This window comes from Lytechinus pictus, chromosome 1 (genome assembly GCF_037042905.1).
Source record: "Lytechinus pictus isolate F3 Inbred chromosome 1, Lp3.0, whole genome shotgun sequence".
In the NCBI taxonomy this organism is placed as follows: domain Eukaryota; kingdom Metazoa; phylum Echinodermata; class Echinoidea; order Temnopleuroida; family Toxopneustidae; genus Lytechinus; species Lytechinus pictus.
This window is the reverse complement of record NC_087245.1, coordinates 11,121,387-11,145,579: the sequence shown is the minus strand read 5'-3', so window position 1 is coordinate 11,145,579 and position 24,193 is coordinate 11,121,387. Positions and strand designations below refer to the sequence as shown.

At 37.9% G+C, this 24,193-nt stretch overlaps 1 protein-coding gene across 4 annotated transcripts in view; it reads left to right on the top strand.

Moving 5' to 3' along the window:
- The first annotated feature begins 2,315 nt into the window (after positions 1-2,315).
- LOC129255053 (uncharacterized) overlaps positions 2,316-24,193 on the top strand; it is a 70,709-nt gene continuing 48,831 nt past the window's right edge. For 3 of the 4 annotated variants that reach the window (XM_064095917.1, XM_064095916.1, XM_064095919.1), the window contains exons 1-22: positions 2,316-2,425; positions 3,925-4,278; positions 5,012-5,195; positions 5,875-6,173; positions 7,164-7,315; positions 7,576-7,738; positions 9,972-10,334; positions 11,810-12,169; positions 12,838-12,951; positions 13,225-13,578; positions 13,698-13,881; positions 14,010-14,287; positions 14,530-14,672; positions 14,811-14,973; positions 17,508-17,867; positions 20,477-20,590; positions 20,894-21,247; positions 21,358-21,541; positions 21,670-21,947; positions 22,208-22,350; positions 22,489-22,651; positions 23,480-23,839. In XM_064095917.1, the coding sequence (XP_063951987.1) occupies positions 2,338-2,425; positions 3,925-4,278; positions 5,012-5,195; positions 5,875-6,173; positions 7,164-7,315; positions 7,576-7,738; positions 9,972-10,334; positions 11,810-12,169; positions 12,838-12,951; positions 13,225-13,578; positions 13,698-13,881; positions 14,010-14,287; positions 14,530-14,672; positions 14,811-14,973; positions 17,508-17,867; positions 20,477-20,590; positions 20,894-21,247; positions 21,358-21,541; positions 21,670-21,947; positions 22,208-22,350; positions 22,489-22,651; positions 23,480-23,839 (5,155 nt within the window). In that variant the 5' untranslated portion in view covers positions 2,316-2,337. The remainder of the gene's footprint in view (positions 2,426-3,924; positions 4,279-5,011; positions 5,196-5,874; positions 6,174-7,163; positions 7,316-7,575; positions 7,739-9,971; positions 10,335-11,809; positions 12,170-12,837; positions 12,952-13,224; positions 13,579-13,697; positions 13,882-14,009; positions 14,288-14,529; positions 14,673-14,810; positions 14,974-17,507; positions 17,868-20,476; positions 20,591-20,893; positions 21,248-21,357; positions 21,542-21,669; positions 21,948-22,207; positions 22,351-22,488; positions 22,652-23,479; positions 23,840-24,193) is intronic. The other variant, XM_064095918.1, reaches the window with a different exon arrangement.

Genomic DNA, 24,193 nt, shown 5'->3' with positions numbered 1-24,193 from the left:
TTTATTGAATTCAATTTTTATAAGAACTGGATTATGATCAGATAAAAATCTCCCTATTATATTGCAATTGATAATATTATTCTTAAGTCTATCAGAAACTAATAAAAATATATTCTTGTCTCAATAGGAGACTGTCGTATTAGTTGATGAGTAAATTCAATAGAGTTGGGATGTTTGAGTCTCCAGATATCAACGAAATCTCTTAACTCAGACTGTTCTCTTAGGTACTTTGCATCCGAAAAATCTTTAGAAATCCCTCCTCTTTTGTCAGACCTATAGTTTAAAACAGTATTGAAATCGCCACCAAAAATAACACAATCACTAGGAAGGATGTTGTCATCTAAGAAGGCAAAACAAGATTTGAATAAAAATCCTTCTTTTTGTCAAAATATTCGGAGCATAAATATTAAGTAGCCATAGCGACTCACCACCATATAATATGTTAACAGCATTTGATCGACCTTCATGGAAGGATATATGATTAAGAACTTCAACTGAGTGACAATTTATTAGAATACTCGTACCACAACTGTTTGAAGTTCCAATAGAGTGGTAAGACAGACCTTTCCAATCAAATTTGTCATGAACCTGAATAATTTCTTTTGTAAAATGAGTTTCTTGAAGAAAAATAATATGAATTTTATTATCTTTTGCCCATTTATACAGTTTTAGTCTCTTTTTCCTTTCTCTTAATCCTTGACAATTAATTGTCAAGATACTTAATTCCATCGTTTTCATGATTCTTAAGCTGTGTTATATGCATCTTCATATTCTTCTTCGGAACTCAGTCGAATAAATTCTTCCTTCTCTGGCGTGATTTTAGAATGCCTTCTTTTTCTCTTTTTCTTCTGTTTTACTCGATGTTGATTTTCGTTGCTACGGGCCCGCGCTTGTTTAATGACTTTGTCGAGCGTTATTTGCTTGACCGTGCCTGACCTTTCACCAACGAGACTACTGGTGCGTGTATATGCTAATTCTTCTATCAATCCTTGCGGAGTTGCTACCTGTACGTCGCAAACATCTTCGCTGGCATATTTTGAAGTTGGCGCCATCTGCGCATTGCGTTCATTCACGATCACATGATCACTGTCGTCTGGTTGGGAAGAACCTTCCGTAAAGGCAGTGCACCGGGGGTCGCCTCTCTTATGCCCTGGAAGGGAGCAATCGTAACATGTAATCTGATTTTCTCGACACTCGCGAGCGTAATGACCTTCTTTCAAACATTTGTTACATCTGATGTTTGCTTTCATTTTGTTTCTGTCACTCGATTCCTTTTGCTCTTTATGGTAGATTTTTGCACGAAATCCTACGATTTCAACCGTATTTATAGGTAACGGGGACGTCGGTATTTCCATGAAGATAAACCTCCTCCCCGTTTTGAAACGAGTAAGCTTTCCGTCAGAATCTCTCGCACACTCATATTTCACTTCAGTTACTGGTTTCAGTCCTCTTTTTATGAAAGTAGACTTTATGTCACTGTTGGCAACAGATAGTGGTACATCACTAATGAACACTTTAGTGGTAGGCTTCTCACTAGTGTGAAGGTATATGGGTTAGTGTCCATAAGATCTATCTGCTGACTTCTGATGGATAAACCAGTGACAATTAGTTTTTGTCTAGACTTTTTATCAAGTGGATAGATACGCCATAGATTCCTGATTCTCTGAGCGCCATCAATGGTGGAATCACCACAAACTCTCTCTGCAGCAAGACACACTTCATAAACAGACACTTCATTCACACCATCTGATAAGTCACTGTTTTTTAAAAAACAGGCAAAACTCTAGGTGTAGTACCCCCGGATTTTGGTTGGGCGTTCACATTAGCCATAATAATCCGGGTAGCTTAACTAGATACAGTGTTCGAAGAGTATCGCAGCGGTGAACTCCCGGGTGTATCAATCAAGAGAACCCGTTTAGTTTTAAAACTCACAGCAAACTCACCACTAAGTGTCTTTTCTATCATAGAAATGGTCTCAAAAATCTGCAAAAGGCTGATATCTAGACAAACAGGATTTAAAGTTCCATATAGTTCGAAAAGTATATTACAGATGTAAGAAAACTCACCAAAATCTAAGAAAAAAATAAGACGGCTATACGGAGCCGTGGCGTCCGTCACAGTCGGCCATCTTAAAAAAAAACTTCCCTTCATAATGTGACGAACTTTATTATTGCTTGATACGTACAGTTTGGAAATTAATTATTACAGCACTGTGCTACTCAGTTCCCAAACTGTATGGTCTATAATGATAATTTCAAAAGTTTTAGATGTCATTAAAGTATTTTCTTCTTGTGGCTTGTTTGAATTACAGATAATTCTTCTGATGAATGTAATTTCATGTGTGGTGATGGCGACTGTCTTGCATCCGAAAAAGTATGCAATGGCGAAAACGATTGCCGAGACTTCTCAGACGAAGATCGATGCCGTAAGTGCATAATTATAATGATTGACCATGACCAAAATAGAATCATATTTTATCGTGTCTAAAGAAAATTCAGTTGCAGTGCAAAAATGCAGTGCATCTTTTTAAATCCTGCAACTGGCCTTTAGTGGAAAATTGAGCTGACAACTTTTAATTACTTTACAAATTTCCGTAAACTGAAAATAGACAAATGTTTTGCTTTATATATTAAGTACTTGAGAAGTATCGAGAGAAATTGATTTCAGATTTGATTTTTACTCTATGTTGTGGCTCACTGGATGAGTCTCGACTTTGAACCACTAGGTCCGGGTTTCAAATCCCAACGTAGCACTCGCGTCCTTCGGCAAGTCGTTTATCTTCATGTGCCACTCTCCACCCAGGTGTAATAAATGGGTAACCGGTAATGCTCGGGCGTCCGATCAGGGTAGCCATGTTAAGGGGGGTATTAGTATTAGAAACATTGTATTAAGCGCCATACAGTGCGTGTCAAAAAAGTTTACACTTAGAAATAATCCTGTAAAATTATATATTTGCAATATCATGAAGCTTTTTCTACATTTAAACATTGATATAGATCTTTAATTGTAACAAATCTATCCGCTTGAGTAAGCACCACTTATTAAGTTCGTGAAAAATGATTTGCGCAGAACCTGGAAATAATTATATGAATAAAAGTAGACGTTAATCATGGAGAACACATGGAATTTAGATAGGAAGATTGATTTGAATATATCTTTTACCTCTTTAACTTGTTTTCTTTCCCAAATCACTTCATAGAGCGCCAGTGCACCCCCAAACCGAAGCATTCGTGATGATATCTGCTTAACATGGAGCTGTGATTCACATGAAATGGCTTAAACTTGATTTTCATTTTGTTAATCATTGTCAAGCTTGGGAAAAGTGTGGAGAAACAAGTATTACAGAAAAATAAACCGTAGTCCTACTTTAAATGATAAAAAAGTGAAAGAATGCTGGAGATGTCTGAAATAAACTTTTGTTTACATTCAGTTATGTCCTCAGATCCAGCTGGCACAAAAAGGTAAACGTTGTGCTTACCTAGGGTTAATATGTTAGTTCTGGTAGCAAAGTTTTTACGAAATTTTTAAATGTATCTGTTTTATTTCAATTAACTTAAAATGCAAAAGAAATGTATTAGAAATTTACCGCACGGTCAGATTCTTTTTGCCTTTCTTCGTTGACAAAATGAAAATGGACAATTCTGCGCAAACCGATTTATGCGTCCTTTAATGGACAGTGCTCACTTAAGTTTAACATTTTGTGAAAATTCTTACTTTCATTCGACCCAAGAATATATGTGAAAGAAATATCCCCATGTTGTTGATTGTTTTTCAATTTCCAGGTCTTTTTCAAAGTGTAAACTTATTATTGATATGCACGGTATATTAAGCGCTATATAAATGTTGCGTATTATTATTATTATCATTATTATCATTTGTAGTAGTAGTAGTAGTATCATTATTATCATTGTTATCGTTTTACAGCCCAGTGCACCGATCTTCAGTTCCCACGATGTGAAGAAGTACTATCATACGATCGGACTTACTTCCCAAACCCATCAACCCAAGACCGTGATACTGCAATCAGTGTGATTGAAGAAACAACCATCATGGAAGAATGTCATGAAGACTTTCTGCTTCTCTTCTGTGGTATGCTTTTTGCTGACTGTCCGCATGGCGGTCCTTCTCGACGCCCTTGCAGGAGCCTATGTGAAGAGGTCACACATGCTTGTCGGGAATCATACATGGAATCGATGAATGCAGATTGGCCAATAGATTGTAGACAACTGAGTGATGACGAAAATGTTGACAATGATTACTGTACTGGAGGAGAAGGCGGTTAGTTTTTGGATACACATAAATGCAATCATCGATGTCAAATAGATAGGAGTTAGCATAATCGGTTGGCACATTTAGAGATGCAACCCAATGTCAAAACAAGACCATATGAACACTGCGAAGTTTCATACGAAAGGTCGTAGGAGAAATCATGCCATTTTGCAGGTGCAACGTTGCACCTTACCTTTCTTTATAAGTTCACAGTTGCACTTTTAACATTAGAAGGACTAGGGCACCATGGCCTCTCTTTAAAGTTTCGTGCTAACATTCTGTATCATAAAGATGACATCTGAAAATTAAATGCTAACATTAGAATTGGGGCTCGATATATAAAGACGGGTTTTTATGTCCAAATGATTCCTTTCATATGTTTTGTTTTCGCTTTTTTAAGGCTTGTAGTTCATATTGTAAGGATAGCTTGTGCCAAATTCTGGCGCGATCGTACAAATGACGACCAGGATAAGAAAAGAGGCGATGGGGCATCATGGTCCCTTATTCCTCAAAAATTTCGAAATAGCCATGTTTTTACCATAAGAGACCGTGATCTCGTTGTTCCACCAGTACTGTGATTCTTAGGGTGCATAGGATGAAATCAATCATAGGTCTTGGAGATGATGTTAACTTTGTTTTATCAGATTGCTCCTAGGAAGGGTTTCTTGCAATCAGTTTGATTTGGCCCAAAACAGTGTTTTCGCTAAGTAAAATAATCTTAATCGAATGTTTTGCACAACAGATCTAACGGACGAAGGTATATGCGGCACCCGTCCTGCAGTAGATGACTATCACTCTAGAATAGTGGGAGGAGTTGATGCTGATCTAGGGGAATTCCCTTGGATCGCTACTGTTCGAAGGGGCTGGGCTTTCTGCGGTGGTACGTTGATTAACAACCAATGGGTCCTGACTGCAGCTCACTGCGCGTAAGTAATATGAAACTTATACCCCTTTCATAAACCCAATTATGCGGCTAATAGCAGCATAATTTGGTCGTAAAAGCGGAGGAGGACCAGAGTTATCCGCATTATTTTGATGCTGCAATTATCCGCATAATAGCAGCATCGGGACAAGATTTTGAGTTTATTAACGTATTTCCAAATAATGCGGATAATTGCCATGGTGCGGTCACAAGGTCACCCTTTTCCAACACAACCGCATCGGAGGGGGCGTGTCAGTTGTCATGACGATTATATGCCTTTTTCAGGACGGGAGCTCGTAAAAATAATGCGGATAATTTTCGGAGTTTGTGAACGCAATTTTTATTGAATTATCCGCATTACTATTAGGCGGCTAATTGGAGGATAGGTTTATGAAAGGGGTATAGATTCATGATAAATTCTTAAATAATCTATATCTATGTAGCCTCGATATTTGTAACAGATGGGGCAAACATCTAACATATCATTTGACAATGAGCGAGGAGTAGAAGTATTTTAATTTATTTGACTTCTTTCATTGATAATTCTGTACATGGTTACCTACTTCTGTAATGTTTAAAGTTAGACATTTATGTGGACCTCATGAAGTTTCCGCATCACAATTGACCATAAGGAATACATTGTTTTCTTACCTTATCCATCCAATTTTCTTTCTTGAATAAAGAGATGACGGGGAGGGTAGTGGAGATGGCATGGACCTGAGTGATTTTGCCGTTACTCTTGGAATCCGTCACTTATTTGAACACCCCGACTCCAAGGTGGAGCTGGGGGTCGATCGAGTAATCGTGCATCCTGATTATGGTGATATCAATGGAATAGCAAATGATATTGCACTACTTCGTCTCTCGGAATCCGTCGAATTCAATGATTATGTAAGACCAGCTTGCCTAGCAACACTTCAAAATGAGACAACAGTATACAGTAGATGTTGGATCGCAGGATGGGGAACTCTGGAATCTGGAGGTACAGTATATTTCTTTCCTAAGATACATTTTTATTCTACTGATATGTCTTTCTCCCTCTTTTTATTGTTACTCCAGTATTTCTTAAGATTCTTTCATTTGCCGTATTCACCAGCTAATTATATTGGTTATCCATTGGTTCTAGATTTTAAACACCCGACCAAACATCTCCCAACTGGAAATATCTTTGATATCGTAGGAAAAGTGTTGTTCATGCATTTTGCATCAAAATTTTGTCAATGATATGTTCTCCAGAAGCCATGTTTACTCCGGTATGAACCATTCAATCGTTTCTTTTTTTCGTTGGTTTACCCAATCGTTTACGAGACTGAACAAAACAGAACAAATTCTATTTCATTACAAATATGATTCATGAAAGGAAATGACAATGCGGTTTTTAGTAGGTTAAAAAAGTTACGTTGAAAAAATATATAATGATAATGGACTTAGATCGGTTAAAAAGGCATTTTGATTCAAAGATGGATAGTTGTTTTATGCTGAGTTCTTACGTACCTGCAGTACTGAAGGTGCCATTTTTATCTTAGTCAGGGGCCGCGGAACGTTTCCAAGGGGGGGGGGGCTGGACATGTAAAAACACGATCGGGGTCCCGTAACACAAGGTTAGCGATTAATCGTACACTTGATTTTTACGATTGATTATGCATTGTCTATGCAATCAATCTTAGAAACTGTTCTACGATCATTGTTAAGTTTTGTGTTACGGACCCCAGATGGTCATTTTTTTACGTTTTTGTACACGGTTTGGGAAGGGGGGGGGGCGAAGTCACCCCTGTTCCTAGGCCGTGCTAATGCCTAACCTGGTTATCAAATATAAGAAACACCCCCCCCCCCACTACACATTGAATCGTATCTTCTATTTTTGAAGCCCTTCAGTTACTTAACGGCATAAGCTTCACTGTTCTGAATGCAAACTCGTTCACGATTCTAATTCAGGTTTCGACGTTATACTTTATTCTACTTATGTCTGCAGGTACTATTTCGAATGATCTCCAGAAAGCTTTGGTCCATCTTATCGATCACGACACATGTCACAATCTCTACAATCTCTATAGTGGATACAGTATCGTAGAAGAGGCAGAGATATGTGCTGGATACATTGAAGGTGGAATAGATTCGTGCCAGGTAACATTAATGTCTAGCTTTAAAGGCAGATTATTTTCCATGTCTGTGCTTGGATATCAGCAGTGACCTACGTAACGTTGTTTCATAATATAAAAAGGAAGAGATTTTCTTTTGACCTGTGACACTCAATGAATGAAGTTACTTTGATTATTTTTGTAATGTCCAGTAAAACAAAACTGATCTCATCCATTGTTAAAATATATGAGCAAGAGTTGATTCATCAATATGATTACTGTAAATATGATTTTTTTATATCTTAGGGTGACAGTGGAGGACCGTTAACATGTGAAGGTGCTGATGGTCGGTGGCATCTTGTTGGTGCTACTAGTTGGGGTGTCGGATGTGCTCAGCCTAACTACCCAGGTGTCTACGCCAGGATCTCCCAGTACACAGACTGGATTATGGATAATATAGGAGATGAAAGTAATAAAACATTTCATAAGTTTTATAAGCATTGCATGTAACGTGAGATATATGGATTTAAAGGTATGTTGCTTATTTACCACGAGTACTGATGACAGCTCATCCGTGATACTTTAGAATTCTATGTCACAATTACGTCGAGCCACATCGGCTCAAGAATTAGCTTACCAATACAGTTCCTTGCACCACATTCAAGATTTTCCTTTTATAGTCATATAATATTATGTCTATTAGAACGATGAAGAAAATCTACTACTCAAAACACTGGCGTAAATCCCGGGGGGGGGGGGGGGATGGGGGGGATATATCCCCCCTACTTTTCGAGGAGGGGGGATGGCCAGTACAAACATCCCCCCTCCACTTTTTACGAAAGAAATGAAGAAAAAAAATCACAAGAGATAATTGTTTTATTGGTGAAAATTCTTCCTAAAATACAGCTTAACAAATAAAACAAGATTATTGAATCATAAAATGCAAATAAAGAGCCATTACACCATTTCGAAACGAAATAATTATGTCCTTATTATAACATTGAAGAGAAACCCCTGTTTCTTCCAATTCATTAATGTTGGGGTCTTTGGGAAGGGATTAAGATGGAATGTCAAAAAATTTTTAATGTAATCTCTAATAAAACCATTAAACCATCATGAGGTAAAAAAAGATAATAATATTGGAGGGGTATTTGCCATATGGACATTCAGTGGCGTAACTACGGGGGGCATCGGGGGCACATCCCCCCCATCGGCTGACAAAAAAAACGGGGAAAGGGGGAAAAGGAGAAAAAAGGGAGAAAGGAAGAGAAACGTAGTGGGAAAGAAGAAAATATTATTCATTATAATGTTATATTATATTATAATTATGTTATGTTACATTACGACTTTATGAAACATTTCTTTATTGTTCCTGGTGCTCGCATTGTCTTTTTAACGAGATATATAATCCTGTTGTACTAAAACATCCCGTTTTCAAGTCAATATAAACCAAATATATTTCCTAGCACTTGAGTTATCATTGTTTAATGTAGTGACATATGCTTCTTTTTCATGACTCAAAAGTGATTGCCCCATGTTAAGGTCTTCGTATATATGAAACATTTCCTGTCCGTGATTACGTTCGCATTAGTGGATTGGTGAGATATGTCTGCTCTTCATGAATTCCTAAAATCCGTCCTTAAAATGTCCCTTCTTCTGATCTGAATATCAAAAATTTTCAGCTCGCGCTTCGCGCTCGCATCATTTGGTTAATGAAATACGTATGGTCCTAGTTAATTCCTACAAAGAAACCTTAGAATGCCCCACTTCAGGTCTGAATTATCTAAGTTTTCAGCTCGCGCTTCGCGCTCGCATTGTTTAGCGAGACAGGTACCTATCATGATTACACAAATTTGATTATATTGTCCCTTTTCAGGTGTGAATATAAAAAAATTTCAGCTCGCGCTTCGCGCTCGCATTATTTGATCAGTGAGATACATATCCGTTTAATGACATTGTCCTTAAAATGTCTCTATTAGGTCAGTATAACTGGCAACTTAGCGCGCTTCGCGCGCTCACTAGCGCACTCACTTAGTACGTGTTTACACTTAATCGGCATTTGAATCGGCTCGCGGTTCTGAACCGCGAGCCGATGCAGCATCGGCTTTTTCATAGCGTGTAAACGCGAGTAACTTGAATCGGCTCGCGGTTCAGAACCGGCAATTTGCACCACCAAAGTAGTAGGTTCTGAACCGCGAGCCGATGCAGAATCGGCTTTTTTACTACGTGTAAACAGAAAGCCGATTCTGCACCGGCAATTTGTGCGCATTTCTATTACTTTACCATTGTGACGTAATTGTTAGCGCACTGATCCAGCGTTGTCTTTATTATGACGTATATTGTAGGTATGCGTATCATTTCAAGTTTTTGCATCGGCTCGCGGTTCTGAACCGCGAGCTGTAACAACGTGTAAACGCAATCCAAATGCCGATTCTGCATCGGCAATTGGTTCAGAACCAATTGCCGATTAAGTGTAAACACGTTAGTGATTCAAAAATTTTGCTGGTGCCCCCCCCCCTCCCCAATGCCGTGACCCACGGTACACCACTGTGGACATATCAATGACAATTCCTTGCATATCTAAAACATGATTGCAAAAAAAATGCCAAAATATTTCAGTCATCCCCCCCACCCATCAACACGGATTTACGCCAGTGACTCAAAATTCGATCTATACCTTTTGTATTTTTTTTCTATTTCAGATGGTGAAGGAAATGATGAGATTCAAGAGTTTGACTATGGTCAGACTGTGATGGTCATTTCGCCAAATTTCCCCAACAACTATGGAAATGATGCAAGGATGGAATGGCTTGTATCTGGTCCAGACGATTCTCAGATTGTGGCCATCTTTAACTCTTTTGAACTAGAATATAGATATGATTACTTATATATCGGTTTTGGTCTTGATTTAAACGATGAAAATTCACGGCTTGCGAGACTAACGGGTTCTGATCTACCTGGAGACGTGTTATCCGTTAACAATGAGATGTGGTTGACTTTTACTTCAGACAGCTCCGACACACGACAGGGATTCTCACTAGAAATCTCAGCTCTTAATAGTACAGGTAATGGCATTAATCATAATCCATAAATTATAGCATATATTAATGTATGAATAAACTTCCACGTCATCTTATTGTAAATGAAAAAAAAATAACTCGATTACATAAGAAGGATTCTGGCTAGAAACAACTGTCTAAATTATGCACGTATTCGGATGGGGGGGGGCTTTCGGGGAAAAGGAGCAGAAAAAAGGAGGGAAAAAAAAAGAGAAAGAGGAAAAGAAAAAGAGAAGAAAAAAGGGAAGGGAGGCGTCGAATTAATGTACTAACTGGGCGGGGCGGCACCGAATTAATGTTCGACATAGGAGCGCCGAATTGAAGAACCAATTTGATTTTTTTCCGGAGTCACCAAATTCATGTTTAACCTATGTAAGGGCGCCAAATTCATATTCGACCTTTGGGGCGGCAATTTGATGTTTGTCCTGGGCGCCAAATTCATGTTCAACCTAGGGAGAGGGCGTCAAAATTATATTCGACCTTTGGGACGCCAATTTGATGTTTGACCGGGGGCGCCAAATTCATGTTTCACATGAGTTTGGCGCTCGCATCAAATGCAAAGTTAGATGCCCATCCTGTTCATGATTACCAAAAGTGTTTATAGAAAGTCCGAACTTTAGGTCAGAATATCAAACAATTTCATCTCGCTCTTTGTGTTTGCATCAGTTGTTTAGTAAGGTGACGATCGGCCTACTCTGATGAGAAGTTGAAACCCCAAAGTGCTTAAAATTATATGCTTTCAGGGAGCCGTTTCATAAAGTTGATCGTAAGTTAAGAGTGACTTTAAGAACGACTGGTGACCCTTTCTTTTTAGAGCGTAAAAAAGGTTCACCAGTCGTTCTTAAAGTCGCTCTTACTTACGAGCAGCTTTATGAAACACCCACCTGGTCGCATTTATTCTTTTGAAAAAGTGGTATGACATCATATTTATGGATATTCATTTTCATGAACACATTATAAAAAGTGGTCTTCTATTGCCGTTTTTCACGTGATTATGAAATAAGATAATTCAACACGCATTTAAGGCACCTATGTTTGCCTGGCGGGAGGGGGAGCCATTATCTAAAATTTCACAGGGGTGACGAAATTAGGACGGGCCCGCGGGGTGCAAAATCCTGGATACGCACCTGTACAGGAAGGAAGATATGAGTGGTAGGTCAAGAAGAAAAATAAAAGAAGAAAATAAATTACACGCGTACCTATGCGGTATCATATGTGAAAGCCAACCGAAAGAACAGACCGAAACAGAATAAGTAAAATATTTTATATCTTTGCTATGAGACCAAGTTCATAGATCTATTTCCTGTTCAATCAATCTCATTAAGTTTAAATATTTTTTCAATGGATAAAACCTAATCGAAAATCATGTGTCAATTGAAAGTATACTTTGAATAATTGTGTCTGCTTATAAAGAATATACACTAAATGGTTTTAGAATTTCTAGTTGCCTCACAGATGTCTTCCCAATATTTTTTTTTCAGATGAGGTCAATGGCACAGAGATCAGCATGTTTGGATACGGTGAATCCTTGACAATCGTTTCACCTAACTATCCGGATCCTTATCCTAACGACGCCAACATAGAGTGGCTCGTGTCTGGGCCAGCTAAGTACCGGATTGTCGCCAAGTTTCACGCTTTCGAACTTGAATATCGCTACGACTACCTCAGAATCGGTTCCGGTTTAGATTCTCAAGATCCTTCGACTGAGTTGGCTGATTTGACTGGATACTCTTTGCCCGATGACGTTATTTCTAATAACAATCATATGTGGTTGATCTTTTCATCTGATTACTCAGAGAGAAGGACTGGGTTCTGGGTTGAGATTCACGTGTTTGAAAGTGGTATGTGATATAAAATGAGATGGAATGTTAAAACACTTAGTGCAATGTACCACTCACCATATTTCATTTTCTGATTGGTATATAAAAGTACATGGATGGATGCACAAAATGTACTTCCTTTATTTAATGTTTATCATGCATTCTATCAGACTAGTACAAACACACATAATTTCTAGACACATTCATTCCTACATTCGATTATTTAGGTTAAAAAAAGGCAATGAAATTGCTCTGCCCAAAGACTCAAAGTGATAAAGAAACCTTTTACTTTGAAATGAATGCATTGGATATAATTTCAATTGAACCTAAGACGCTGAGCCACGATACCCGATTTGGTGCAAATCACTAATCATGGATTGTCCCTATATTTCATTTCTCAAAAGTATATACGATAAAACTTCTTTCGTGTCTCTTTTTAGAATCAAGATTTAAGAAGAAAAGAATTAGAAAGACTAAAATAAGCTTAATAATTTGGTCAGTGAAGTTAATCTAATTTGAATAACGATCAATAAGAAGATTACACTGAGATCAAAGTATCAACGCTTACAAAAAAATCGATTACGAAAAAGTATGAAATACAGAAAACGTACACGTATAACCGAGCAGACATGTCAGATGAAATTATTCATAGCAAGTTAGAAACTCATCATGTCCTTAACCCTTTCTAGATAATTCAACTGGTGAATGTGACTTCATGTGTGGTGATAGTAGCTGCTTGGATTCAAATGACGTATGTAACGGTGAAAACGATTGCTCGGATTTCTCCGATGAAGATTTATGTCGTAAGTATGAAGAACGACTGTAACCTTAAAAAAATAAGCAATTATCTTTCCTTTCGATTTCCCCTACGGTAACAATGAGACAACGCTTATTAAGACCTCGACTATTTTGTTCGATCTTGTTCTTCATTTATGAGACTTAACAGGTATTTTATATTCCAAATGTCAACGTGATTTTAAATGTGTTACCTTTTCCTGCTTTATATATTTGCTGTGTTATTCTTTATTATAGTTCATAAGATATTTTGTATGATTTAATTAATCTCCATTTAACAGCTCAGTGTACCGATCTTCAATATTCAACCTGTGAAGAAGTACTCTCCTACGATCGGACTTATTTCCCAAACCCATCAGCCCAAGACCGTGATACTGCAATCAGTATGATAGAAGAAACAACCATCATGGAAGAATGTCATGAAGACTTTCTGCTTCTCTTTTGTGCTATGCTTTTTGCTGACTGTCCCCATGGAGGTCCTTCTAGTCGCCCTTGTAAGGCACTCTGTGATGAAGTCACAGATGCATGTCGAGTATCTTACACCATATTGATGGATAAAGACTGGCCCATTGATTGCAATCAATTAAGTGATGAAGGGAATGTTGAAGAGGCATACTGTAATGGCGGAGAAGGAGGTAAGTGTAGAGGCATTTCATACCTTAAAGATCGAATACTATTTATTTAAGCTTTGGCTTGAAAGGACCATTTCGTGCTTGTTACCATAAATGGGCAATCTTCATTTTTTTTCTCGCAGATCTAACAGAGGAATCCGTGTGCGGTACTCGTCCAGCTGTAGATGACTATCAGTCTAGAATAGTGGGAGGAGTCGATGCTGATCTAGGGGAATTCCCATGGATCGCTTCTGTTCGGATGGGAGGTTATTTCTGTGGTGGTACTCTGATCAGCAATCAATGGGTCTTGACTGCAGCCCACTGCGCGTAAGTACTTTATGCCAATTTACTACCCAGGAATAATAATCTAAAAATTGATTAATTTAGCTATTCTCGGCACTCCAGCAGTAATATGATAAATATTATGTTGTTATTTAAATGTCTTTCTTGTTCAGAGAAGGAATGGTAGCCAGTGATTTCGTCATCACCCTCGGAATTCGCCATTTGTCTGATAACCACGAGCATAAGGAGGTTAGAGGGGCTGACAATGTCATCATGCATCCAAACTACGGTGCTTTCAATGGAATAGCAAATGATATCGCACTACTTCATCTATCCGAACCTGTAGAATTCACTGACTATGTGAGACCAGCTTGCTTAGCTACTCTACAAAACGAGACGATGGCATACAGACGGTGTTGGATCGCAGGATGGGGAACTACGTACTCTGGAGGTAAGCTTTCCACTTTGGGTTATCTACATGACTTGTACTTTTGTCGCCACCATACATTAACTAGCTCCTTCATGGCAGACATGATATTCAGAGTGATAGAAAGATAAAGAACAACTGTATATAATACTGAAAATAGCACGTTTTCCTTCTTTCGGAGCAGGTTCTCTTTGATTTACCTACGTTTGGTCTACTTTGATCAACTTTCAATGACGATGAACATAATGTTGATTTCTTTTCACCAGGATCGATTTCGGATGATCTCCAAAAAGCTTTGGTCAATCTCATTCATCCTGACGTTTGCTCTGAGCTGTACGGTGTTTCCAACATTGTAGAAGAAGCAGAGATATGTGCTGGATATGTAGAAGGTGGAATAGATTCATGTCAGGTATACCCATTTTATATGTTTAATATGTTTTTGCTTTTCTACATAGACTTTCAAACTTTTTAAAATGTCATTTTTGTGATTTCTCAGAGTGCTTGGACTAACTCATTATTGTGTTTTTCTATTGAAAAAAAAACTTAGGGTGACAGCGGAGGACCGCTTGCCTGTGAAGGTGCTGATGGTCGCTGGCATCTTGTTGGTGCTACTAGTTGGGGTTATGGATGTGCTCTACCTGATTACCCCGGAGTTTATGCCAGGATATCCCAGTACACCGACTGGATTATGAATAGCATGCAAAACGAAGGTAATTAACGGTTCTACTATATGTTTTACGGATAAGGTGACCAGTGGCGTAACAGGCGGGGTGGGGGGGGGGGTGGGCAAGTTGCCCCCCTGGCGGATTTCACCGGGAAAAGAAAAGAAAAACGGGAAAAGGAAAAAAAGGAGGGAGAAAGAAAGGGAAAGGGGAAGGAAAGGGGAAAAGGAAAGGGAAAGGGAAAGTAAAAAAAAAAACGAAGAAAAAACAAATGTACGAAAGAAGAACATTTGAGAAAGAACAAATCATTCCGAAATAGTCCTATGTAATGCAATAGCACGGTGGGAAATAAATTAAAAGATGACAAAATGGCAAACAATAGCGGGAAACGAAGGTAGAGAGTAATTAGTCAAAAGCTAAATTGGAAAACAAAGAAAAGGGACAAGAAAAAAAATAATAACACGACCGGGCTGCCGATGATTGAAATTAAAGAGCAGGAAGAAAGATGGACTGCATACAACATTGTGCTATAAGCTTGCTAGATTTTATGCAAATAAGCTACCGGGGCTTTGCCCCAGACCCCACGCAGTAGGGGCTCTTCATTTATAACCTTCAAATGACTCTATAACGCCCCCCGTTCAATCACGTTCAATCACTGGCATACAGGTGGGGGGGGGGGGTCTTTGTTCCACACCAAAGAGAAAATAAAAGAAATTATAGGAGACAACTTATAATGAAATGAATGGAAACAATAAAATGTGTTATTTGCTGAATATAATGGAAAAATCTATCACATAATTAGAATTTAATTTCAATAAGCCATTTTTTACAAATTTTTCCCACATTGTTATGTTTTGCCCCCTCAAAATATTTGGTTCATAACGCAACTGGGTTGAATAAATGTGTTGTGTATTAAAAAGCTATATTCTGTATATGCCCGCGATTTGATTAAAATAGCGGCAATCTGCGAGGTTTAAATGGCTTTGATATCAAGAAGTTCCGGGGGCTCCGCTCCGGACCCCAACCGCACAGCACTGCGTATGGAAGGGTTGGGCCATGGCCCCAAAAAGTTCTACAAACAAGAACAAAAAAGGAGGAAAGAAAAGCAAAGGAAAAGTGTAGGATATGATTTTATTTACTGAATATTATGTCAAAAAATAGCTCAAAGTTAGATTCTCATGAAAAGGTGATTTTTTTCTCGCTCGCTTCGCTCACTCGGGACTTATATAAAGCAGCTTTTTAGCACATGTGCTATACTGCGCCCCTGTTTTTTTTTGTACTCTTCACGCTACTGCCACAAAGAATCCTGTTCACAGAGGCGTACAGACCACAAAAAAAAAATCTAAAGAGAGAAGAGTGAAATATATTATTTTCTGGATGTCATGTCAAAATCTATCACAAAATTTGATTTTTGTATTAAAAATGTCAAAATTTTTGCTCGCTCGCTTCGCTCGCTCGCAACTTTTTTTAAAGATAAATTTTGCCCGATACGCAATATCTGGCCTTCTCAAAATAGTCGCATCATTACACCATTACACCTGTTCATACCATACCATGATATGACCGGGAAATTTTGGGCTCTTGCCCCCCCTGGCCACCGACCCCTGTTACGCCGCTGAAGGTGACATGTTTTCTTCGATATTCATGTTCTTTTATAAAAGCACTTCCGTTGCATCGATATTTGTTTGCTGCTGAAGGTCAGAACGTAGGGTCCATGGTCAGAATGGTGAGTTGCCAATTCGTCCTCTGCAACTCGTCCACTCACGACACGGTCTGCCTTCATTTAATCTAACGCCATTCCGCCCATCAACATTTCGTCTAACAACCATTTGGTCCAATAACCATTTAGTCAAATCATCACTTCGTCTAATCACCAGTTGGTCTTTGATAATTTCATCTCATAAACAGTTGGCATTATATTCGTTTTATTACATTCATTTTGCCAAAATAACACCTAGTCTAATTATACCAACTGGTATATGGACTAAATGGCTATTGGACCAACTGGTTAGTAGACAAAATGGTGAGTGGACGAAATAGCAATTAGACCATATGTACATTGGATGAACTGATGGTAGACCAAGTGATTGTAGACAAGTTGGCAATTGGACGAATTGGTATTGGACCAAATCAAATCAAATCATTTATTTCCACAATAATATAAAAACATTACAAATATGTACAAAATAGGAAACAAACATAATTGAAAAGGAAAGTGAACCGAGTTGTTCAAAAATAATACAAAGAAATGAACATTACTGTGGGGGAGCCAAGGAAGACAAAATAAGTCAATTGCAAATGAAAATAGACCGTCAGAATGACCAATGACCATCAAGCCTGTGTTACCGTACGGTAAAGATCTCCTTTGCGAAGCGTAAAGCAAGTCAATGGGGATAACGGCATGCCAAGATCTGTTTGGATTGGCAACAAATTGCGATAGTGTCGATTCAATTCTTTTATTTTTTCTCCCAAAAGAAAGGACTGCAAGGACGACCAAATCGTTTACGTATTAGTGTTTAATCTGTTAAATAATGATGTCATTTCTTTGATGAATTTAATTTCTGAATCTTTTTCTATTCCAGGTGGTGAAAATGATGACATTGAAGAATTTGACTATGGTCAGACTGTGATGATCGTTTCGCCAAATTTCCCCAACAACTATGGAAATAATGCAAGGATGGAATGGCTTGTATCTGGTCCAGACGATTCTCAGATTGTGGCCATCTTTAACTCCTTTGAACTAGAATATAGATATGATTACTTATATATCGGTTTTGGTCTTGATTCAAATGATCAAACTTCACGGCTTGCGAGACTAACGGGTTCTGATCTACCTGGAGACGTGTTATCCGTTAACAATGAGATGTGGTTGACTTTTACTTCAGACAGCTCCGACACACGACAGGGATTTTCACTAGAAATCTCAGCTCTTAATAGTACAGGTAATGGCATTAATCTTTTTGTTTCTTTCATAGAAAGATTTTATTCCAAATCAAACACGAAAGCAATTTAATTTACCGAAAAATCATGAAGTGAACATGTTTACAACAACTGTGCATGCGTACTATTATCTTATGATAAAACAAAATTATGATGATTTTGACTGAGAACCCTTTCAATTTCACGATAGCGTTTCAATACGTTTTTAAAAGAGCTAAAACACAACCGATCAGTGGCGTACCGTGGGTCACGGCATTGGGGGGGGCACCAGCAAAAATTTTGAGTCGCTCAGTGAGCGCGCAAAGCGCGCTCAATTACCAGGTATAGGCCTATTGACCTTATATTGAGACATTTTAAGGACTGTGCCATTAAACGGATATGTAATGTATCTCACTGATCAAATGATGCGAGCGCGAAGCGCGAGCTGAAAATTTTTGAAATTCATATCTAAAAAGGGTAAAAATAAGCTATTAAATAAAAAAAAAAAATACGTATCTGTCTCGCTAAACAAACAATGCGAGCGCGAAGCGCGAGCTGAAATTTTTGTATTTATTGACCCCAAACAGAGACAGTTTAAGGACTGTTTTTTAGAAATCAAATAAGAGAATACATATCTCACCATACTCATCTAATTTGAGTGCCAAGCGCTTGCTGATTTTGTTAGAAAACATGAAACACCTTTTGTAGTCATTGTAATCATGATTAAAATACGCATCTCACTAATCAAATATTGCGAGCGCGAAGCGCGAGCTAAAAATTTAGGAAATTCAGACCTGAAGAGAAGCATTCTAAGGCTTGTTTGTAGGAATTTACGAAGACCATACGTACTTCACGTACAAAATGATGCGAGCGCGAAGCGCGAGCTGAAAATTTTGTATATATTGACCACAAACAGGGACATTTTAAGGACTATTTCTTTTTTTTAATCCATTAAGAGTATACATATCTCACCATAGTCATCCAATGCGAGTGCCAAGCGATTGCTGATTTTGTTAGAATCACATTCAAACACATGAAGAGCTTTTTTTTTCAGCGCTAGCTGAAAATTTTTGATATTTACATTAGAAAAAGAAACATTTTAAGGACCGATTTCAGGAATTCATGAAGAGCAGACAAATCTCATCAATCCACTAATTCGAACGTAAGCACGAACACGAACAAGGATTTTTTTAATATACAGACCTTAAAATGGGGCTATCACTTTAAGTAGTCATGAAAAGAAGCATATGTCACTACATAAAACAATAATAACTCGAAGTGCGATGATATATATTTGGTGCATATTGACTTGAAAACAGGACGTTTTGGTACAACATGATTGTACATGTTTATCTCGTTAAACAGACAATGCTAGTACCAGGAATAATGAACAAATAGGACCTGAGCACATTATGTTTCATAAAGTTATGAAAAAAAAAAAAATTCTTATGTAATATAACACAACATATAATATAATATAACATTATAATGTACAATAAATTCTTCTTTCCCACTACGTTTCTTTCTTCTCCCTCTTTTTCTCCCTTTTCTCCCGTTTTTTTTTTTTTTTTTTTTTTTTGCCAGCCGATTGGGGGGGGGGGGGGCACGTGCCCCCCATGCCCCCCCCCCGTAGTTACGCCACTGGATCACCCTAACAACGTGTCGAAAAAAATAAAATATTTAGCGTAAAGAATATAACGGTTTACAGTAGAGTATTGAGCGTCATGGCAACAAAACACTTTTTTTTTTTAAATTCAAATACACGTCATTGTTCAAAAAAGAGGTTTGGAAGTTTTGAATAAATTGTTGAGTTACAGGGCAGTCCCAAAACAGATGTAAAATACTTTCAACAGAGGAAGAACAAAATTTACATAAATTAGCATTAATCTTAATCCATCAATTATATGGTAAATCAATTTATGAATAAATGTTCACGTCATCTTCTTGTAATTTAAAAAAACACCTCGATTACAAACGAAGGATTTTGGCTAGAAATAACCGTTTACAAGGAGGAAGATATTAGTGGTAGGTTATGGAGCCTCATCAGAAAAAAAATTAGGCGCGTACGTATGCGGCATAATATAATGTGAAAGGAATACGAAAGAACAGACCGAAAGAGAATAATGGTAGCCAGTGATTTCATCATCACCCTCGGAATTCGCCATTTGTCTGATAACCACGAGCATAATGAGGTTAGAGGTGCTGACAATGTCATCATGCATCCAAATTACGGCGCTTTCAATGGAATAGCAAATTGGAGGATGGGTTTATGAAAGGGGTATAAGACGCTGAGCCACGATACCCGATTTGGTGCAAATCACTATTCATGGATTATCCCTATATTTCATTTCTCAAAAGTATATACGATGAAACTTCTTTCGTGTCTCTTTTTAGATTTAAGAAGAAAATAATTAGAGAGACTAAAATAGGCTTAATAATTTGGTCAGTGAAGTTAATCTAATATGAATAATGATCAATAAGTAGATTACCCTGAGATCAAAGTATCAACGCTTACAAAAAAATCGATTACGAAAAAATATGAAATATAGAAAACGTACATGTATAACCGAGCAGACATGTCAGATGAAATTATTCATAGCAAGTTAGAAACACATCATATCATTCTTTCTAGATAATTCAACTGGTGAATGTGACTTCATGTGTGGTGATAGTAGCTGCTTGGATTCAAATGAAGTATGTAACGGTGAAAACGATTGCTCGGATTTCTCCGATGAAGATTTATGTCGTAAGTATGAAGAACGACTGTAACCTTAAAAAAATAAGCAATTATCTTTCCTTTCGATTCCCCCTACGATAACAATGAGACAACGCTTATGAAGACCTCGACTATTAATATTTTCAAACACATTTACACCTCAATCTACGACGATCTCGTTCTTTATTTATGAGACTTAACAGTTATTTTATATTCCAAATGTCAACGTGATTTAAAATATGTTACCTTTTCCTGCTTTATATATTTGCTGTGTTATTCTTTATTATAGTTCATAAGATATTTTGTATGATTTAATTAATCTCCATTTAACAGCTCAGTGTACCGATCTTCAATATTCAACTTGTGAAGAAGTACTCTCCTACGATCGGACTTATTTCCCAAACCCATCAGCCCAAGACCGTGATACTGCAATCAGTATGATAGAAGAAACAACCATCATGGAAGAATGTCATGAAGACTTTCTGCTTCTCTTTTGTGCTATGCTTTTTGCTGACTGTCCCCATGGAGGTCCTTCTAGTCGCCCTTGTAAGACACTCTGTGAGGAAGTCACAGATGCATGTCGAGTATCTTACACCATATTGATGGATAAAGACTGGCCCATTGATTGCAATCAATTAAGTGATGAAGGGAATGTTGAAGAGGCATACTGTAATGGCGGAGAAGGAGGTAAGTGTGAGAGGCATTTCATACCTTAAAGATCGAATACTATTCATTTAAGCTTTGACTTGAAAGGACCATTTCGTGCTTGTTTGGCTATCTTCATTTTTTTCTCGCAGATCTAACAGAGGAATCCGTGTGCGGTACTCGTCCAGCTGTAGATGACTATCAGTCTAGAATAGTGGGAGGAGTCAATGCTGATCTAGGGGAATTCCCATGGATCGCTTCTGTTCGGATGGGAGGTTATTTCTGTGGTGGTACTCTGATCAGCAATCAATGGGTCTTGACTGCAGCCCACTGCGCGTAAGTACTTTATGCCAATTTACTACCCAGGAATAATAATTTGAAAATTGATTAATTTAGCTATTCTCGGCACTCCAGCAGTAATATGATAAATATTATGTTGTTATTTAAATTTCTTTTTTGTTCAGAGAAGGAATGGTAGCCAGTGATTTCGTCATCACCCTTGGAATTCGCCATTTGTCTGATAACCACGAGCATAAGGAGGTTAGAGGGGCTGACAATGTCATCATGCATCCAAACTACGGTGCTTTCAATGGAATAGCAAATGATATCGCACTACTTCATCTATCCGAACCTGTAGAATTCACTGACTATGTGAGACCAGCTTGCTTAGCTACTCTACAAAACGAGACAATGGCATACAGACGGTGTTGGATCGCAGGATGGGGAACTACGTACTCTGGAGGTAAGCTTTCCACTTTGGGTTATCTACATGACTTGTACTTTTGTCGCCACCATACATTAACTAGCTCCTTCATGGCAGACATGATATTCAGAGTGATAGAAAGATAAAGAACAACTGTATATAATACTGAAAATAGCACGTTTTCCTTCTTTCGGAGCAGGTTCTCTTTGATTTACCTACGTTTAGTCTACTTTGATCAACTTTCAGACTGTGGCTTAACTTCAATGACGATGAACATAATGTTGATTTTTTTTCACCAGGATCGATTTCGGATGATCTCCAAAAAGCTTTGGTCAATCTCATTCATCCTGACGTTTGCTCTGAGCTGTATGGTGTTTCCAACATTGTAGAAGAAGCAGAGATATGTGCTGGATATGTAGAAGGTGGAATAGATTCATGTCAGGTATACCCATTTCATATGTTTAATATGTTTTTGCTTTTCTACATAGACTTTCAAACTTTTAAAAATGTCATCTTGTGATTTCTCAGAGTGCTTGGACTAACTCATTATTGTGTTTTTCTATTGAAAAAAAAAAATTAGGGGGACAGCGGAGGACCGCTTGCATGTGAAGGTGCTGATGGTCGCTGGCATCTTGTTGGTGCTACTAGTTGGGGTTATGGATGTGCTCTACCTGATTACCCCGGAGTTTATGCCAGGATATCCCAGTACAATGACTGGATTATGAATAGCATGCAAAACGAAGGTAATTAACGGTTCTACTATATGTTTTACGGATAAGGTGACATGTTTTCTTCGATATTCATGTTCTTTTATAAAAGCACTTCCGTTGCATCGATATTTGTTTGCTGCTGAAGGTCAGAACGTAGGGTCCATGGTCAGAATGGTGAATTGCCAATTCGTCCTCTGCAACTCGTCCACTCACAACACGGTCTGCCTTCATTTAATCTTACGCCATTCCGCCCATCAACATTTCGTCTAACAACCATTTGGTCCAATAACCATTTAGTCAAATCATCACTTCGTCTAATCACCAGTTGGTCTATGATAATTTCATCTCATAAACAGTTGGCATAATATTCGTTTTATTACATTCATTTTGCCAAAATAACATGTTGTCTAATTAAACCAACTGGTATATGGACTAAATGGGTATTGGACCAACTGGTTAGTAGACAAAATGGTGAGTGGACGAAATAGCAATTAGACCATATGTATATTCGATGAACTGATGGTAGACCAAGTGATTGTAGACAAGTTGACAATTGGACGAATTGGTATTGGACCAAATGAAAATAGACCGTCAGAATGACCAATGACCATCAAGATTGTGTTACCGAACGGTAAAGATCTCCTTTGCGAAGCCTATAGCATGTCAATGGGGATAACTGCATGCCAAGATCTGTTTAGATTGGCAACAAATCGCGATAGTGTCGATCCATTTCTTTTCTTTTTTCTCCCAAAAGAAAGGACTGCAAGGACGACCAAATCGTTTACGTATTAGTGTTTTATCTGTTAAATAATGAGGTCATTTCTTTGATGAATTTAACTTCTGAATCTTTTTCTATTCCAGGTGGTGAAAATGATGACATTGAAGAGTTTGACTATGGTCAGACTGTGATGATCGTTTCGCCAAATTTCCCCAACAACTATGGAAATGATGCTAGGATGGAATGGCTTTTATCTGGTCCAGACGATTCTCAGATTGTGGCCATCTTTAACTCTTTTGAACTAGAATATAGATATGATTACTTATATATCGGTTTTGGTCTTGATTCAAATGATCAAACTTCACGGCTTGCGAGACTAACTGGTTCTCATCTACCTGGAGACGTGTTATCCATTAACAATGAGATGTGGTTGACTTTTACTTCAGACAGCTCCGACACACGACAGGGATTTTCACTAGAAATCTCAGCTCTTAATAGTACAGGTAAAGGCATTAATCTTTTTGTTTCTTTCATAGAAAGATTTTATTCCAAATCAAACACGAAAGCAATTTAATTTACAGAAAAATCATGAAGCGAACATGTTTACAACAACTGTAGATGCGTACTATTATCTTAGGATAAAACAAAATTATGATGATTTTGACTGAGAACCCTTTCAATTCCACGATAGCGTTTCAATACGTTCTTAAATGAGCTAAAAGACAACCGAACACCATTACAACGTGTCGAAAAATAAAATATTTAGGGTAAAGAATATAACAGTTTACAGTAGAGTATTGAGCGTCATGGCAACCAAACAAAAATAAATTCTTATTCAAATACACGTAATTGTTAAA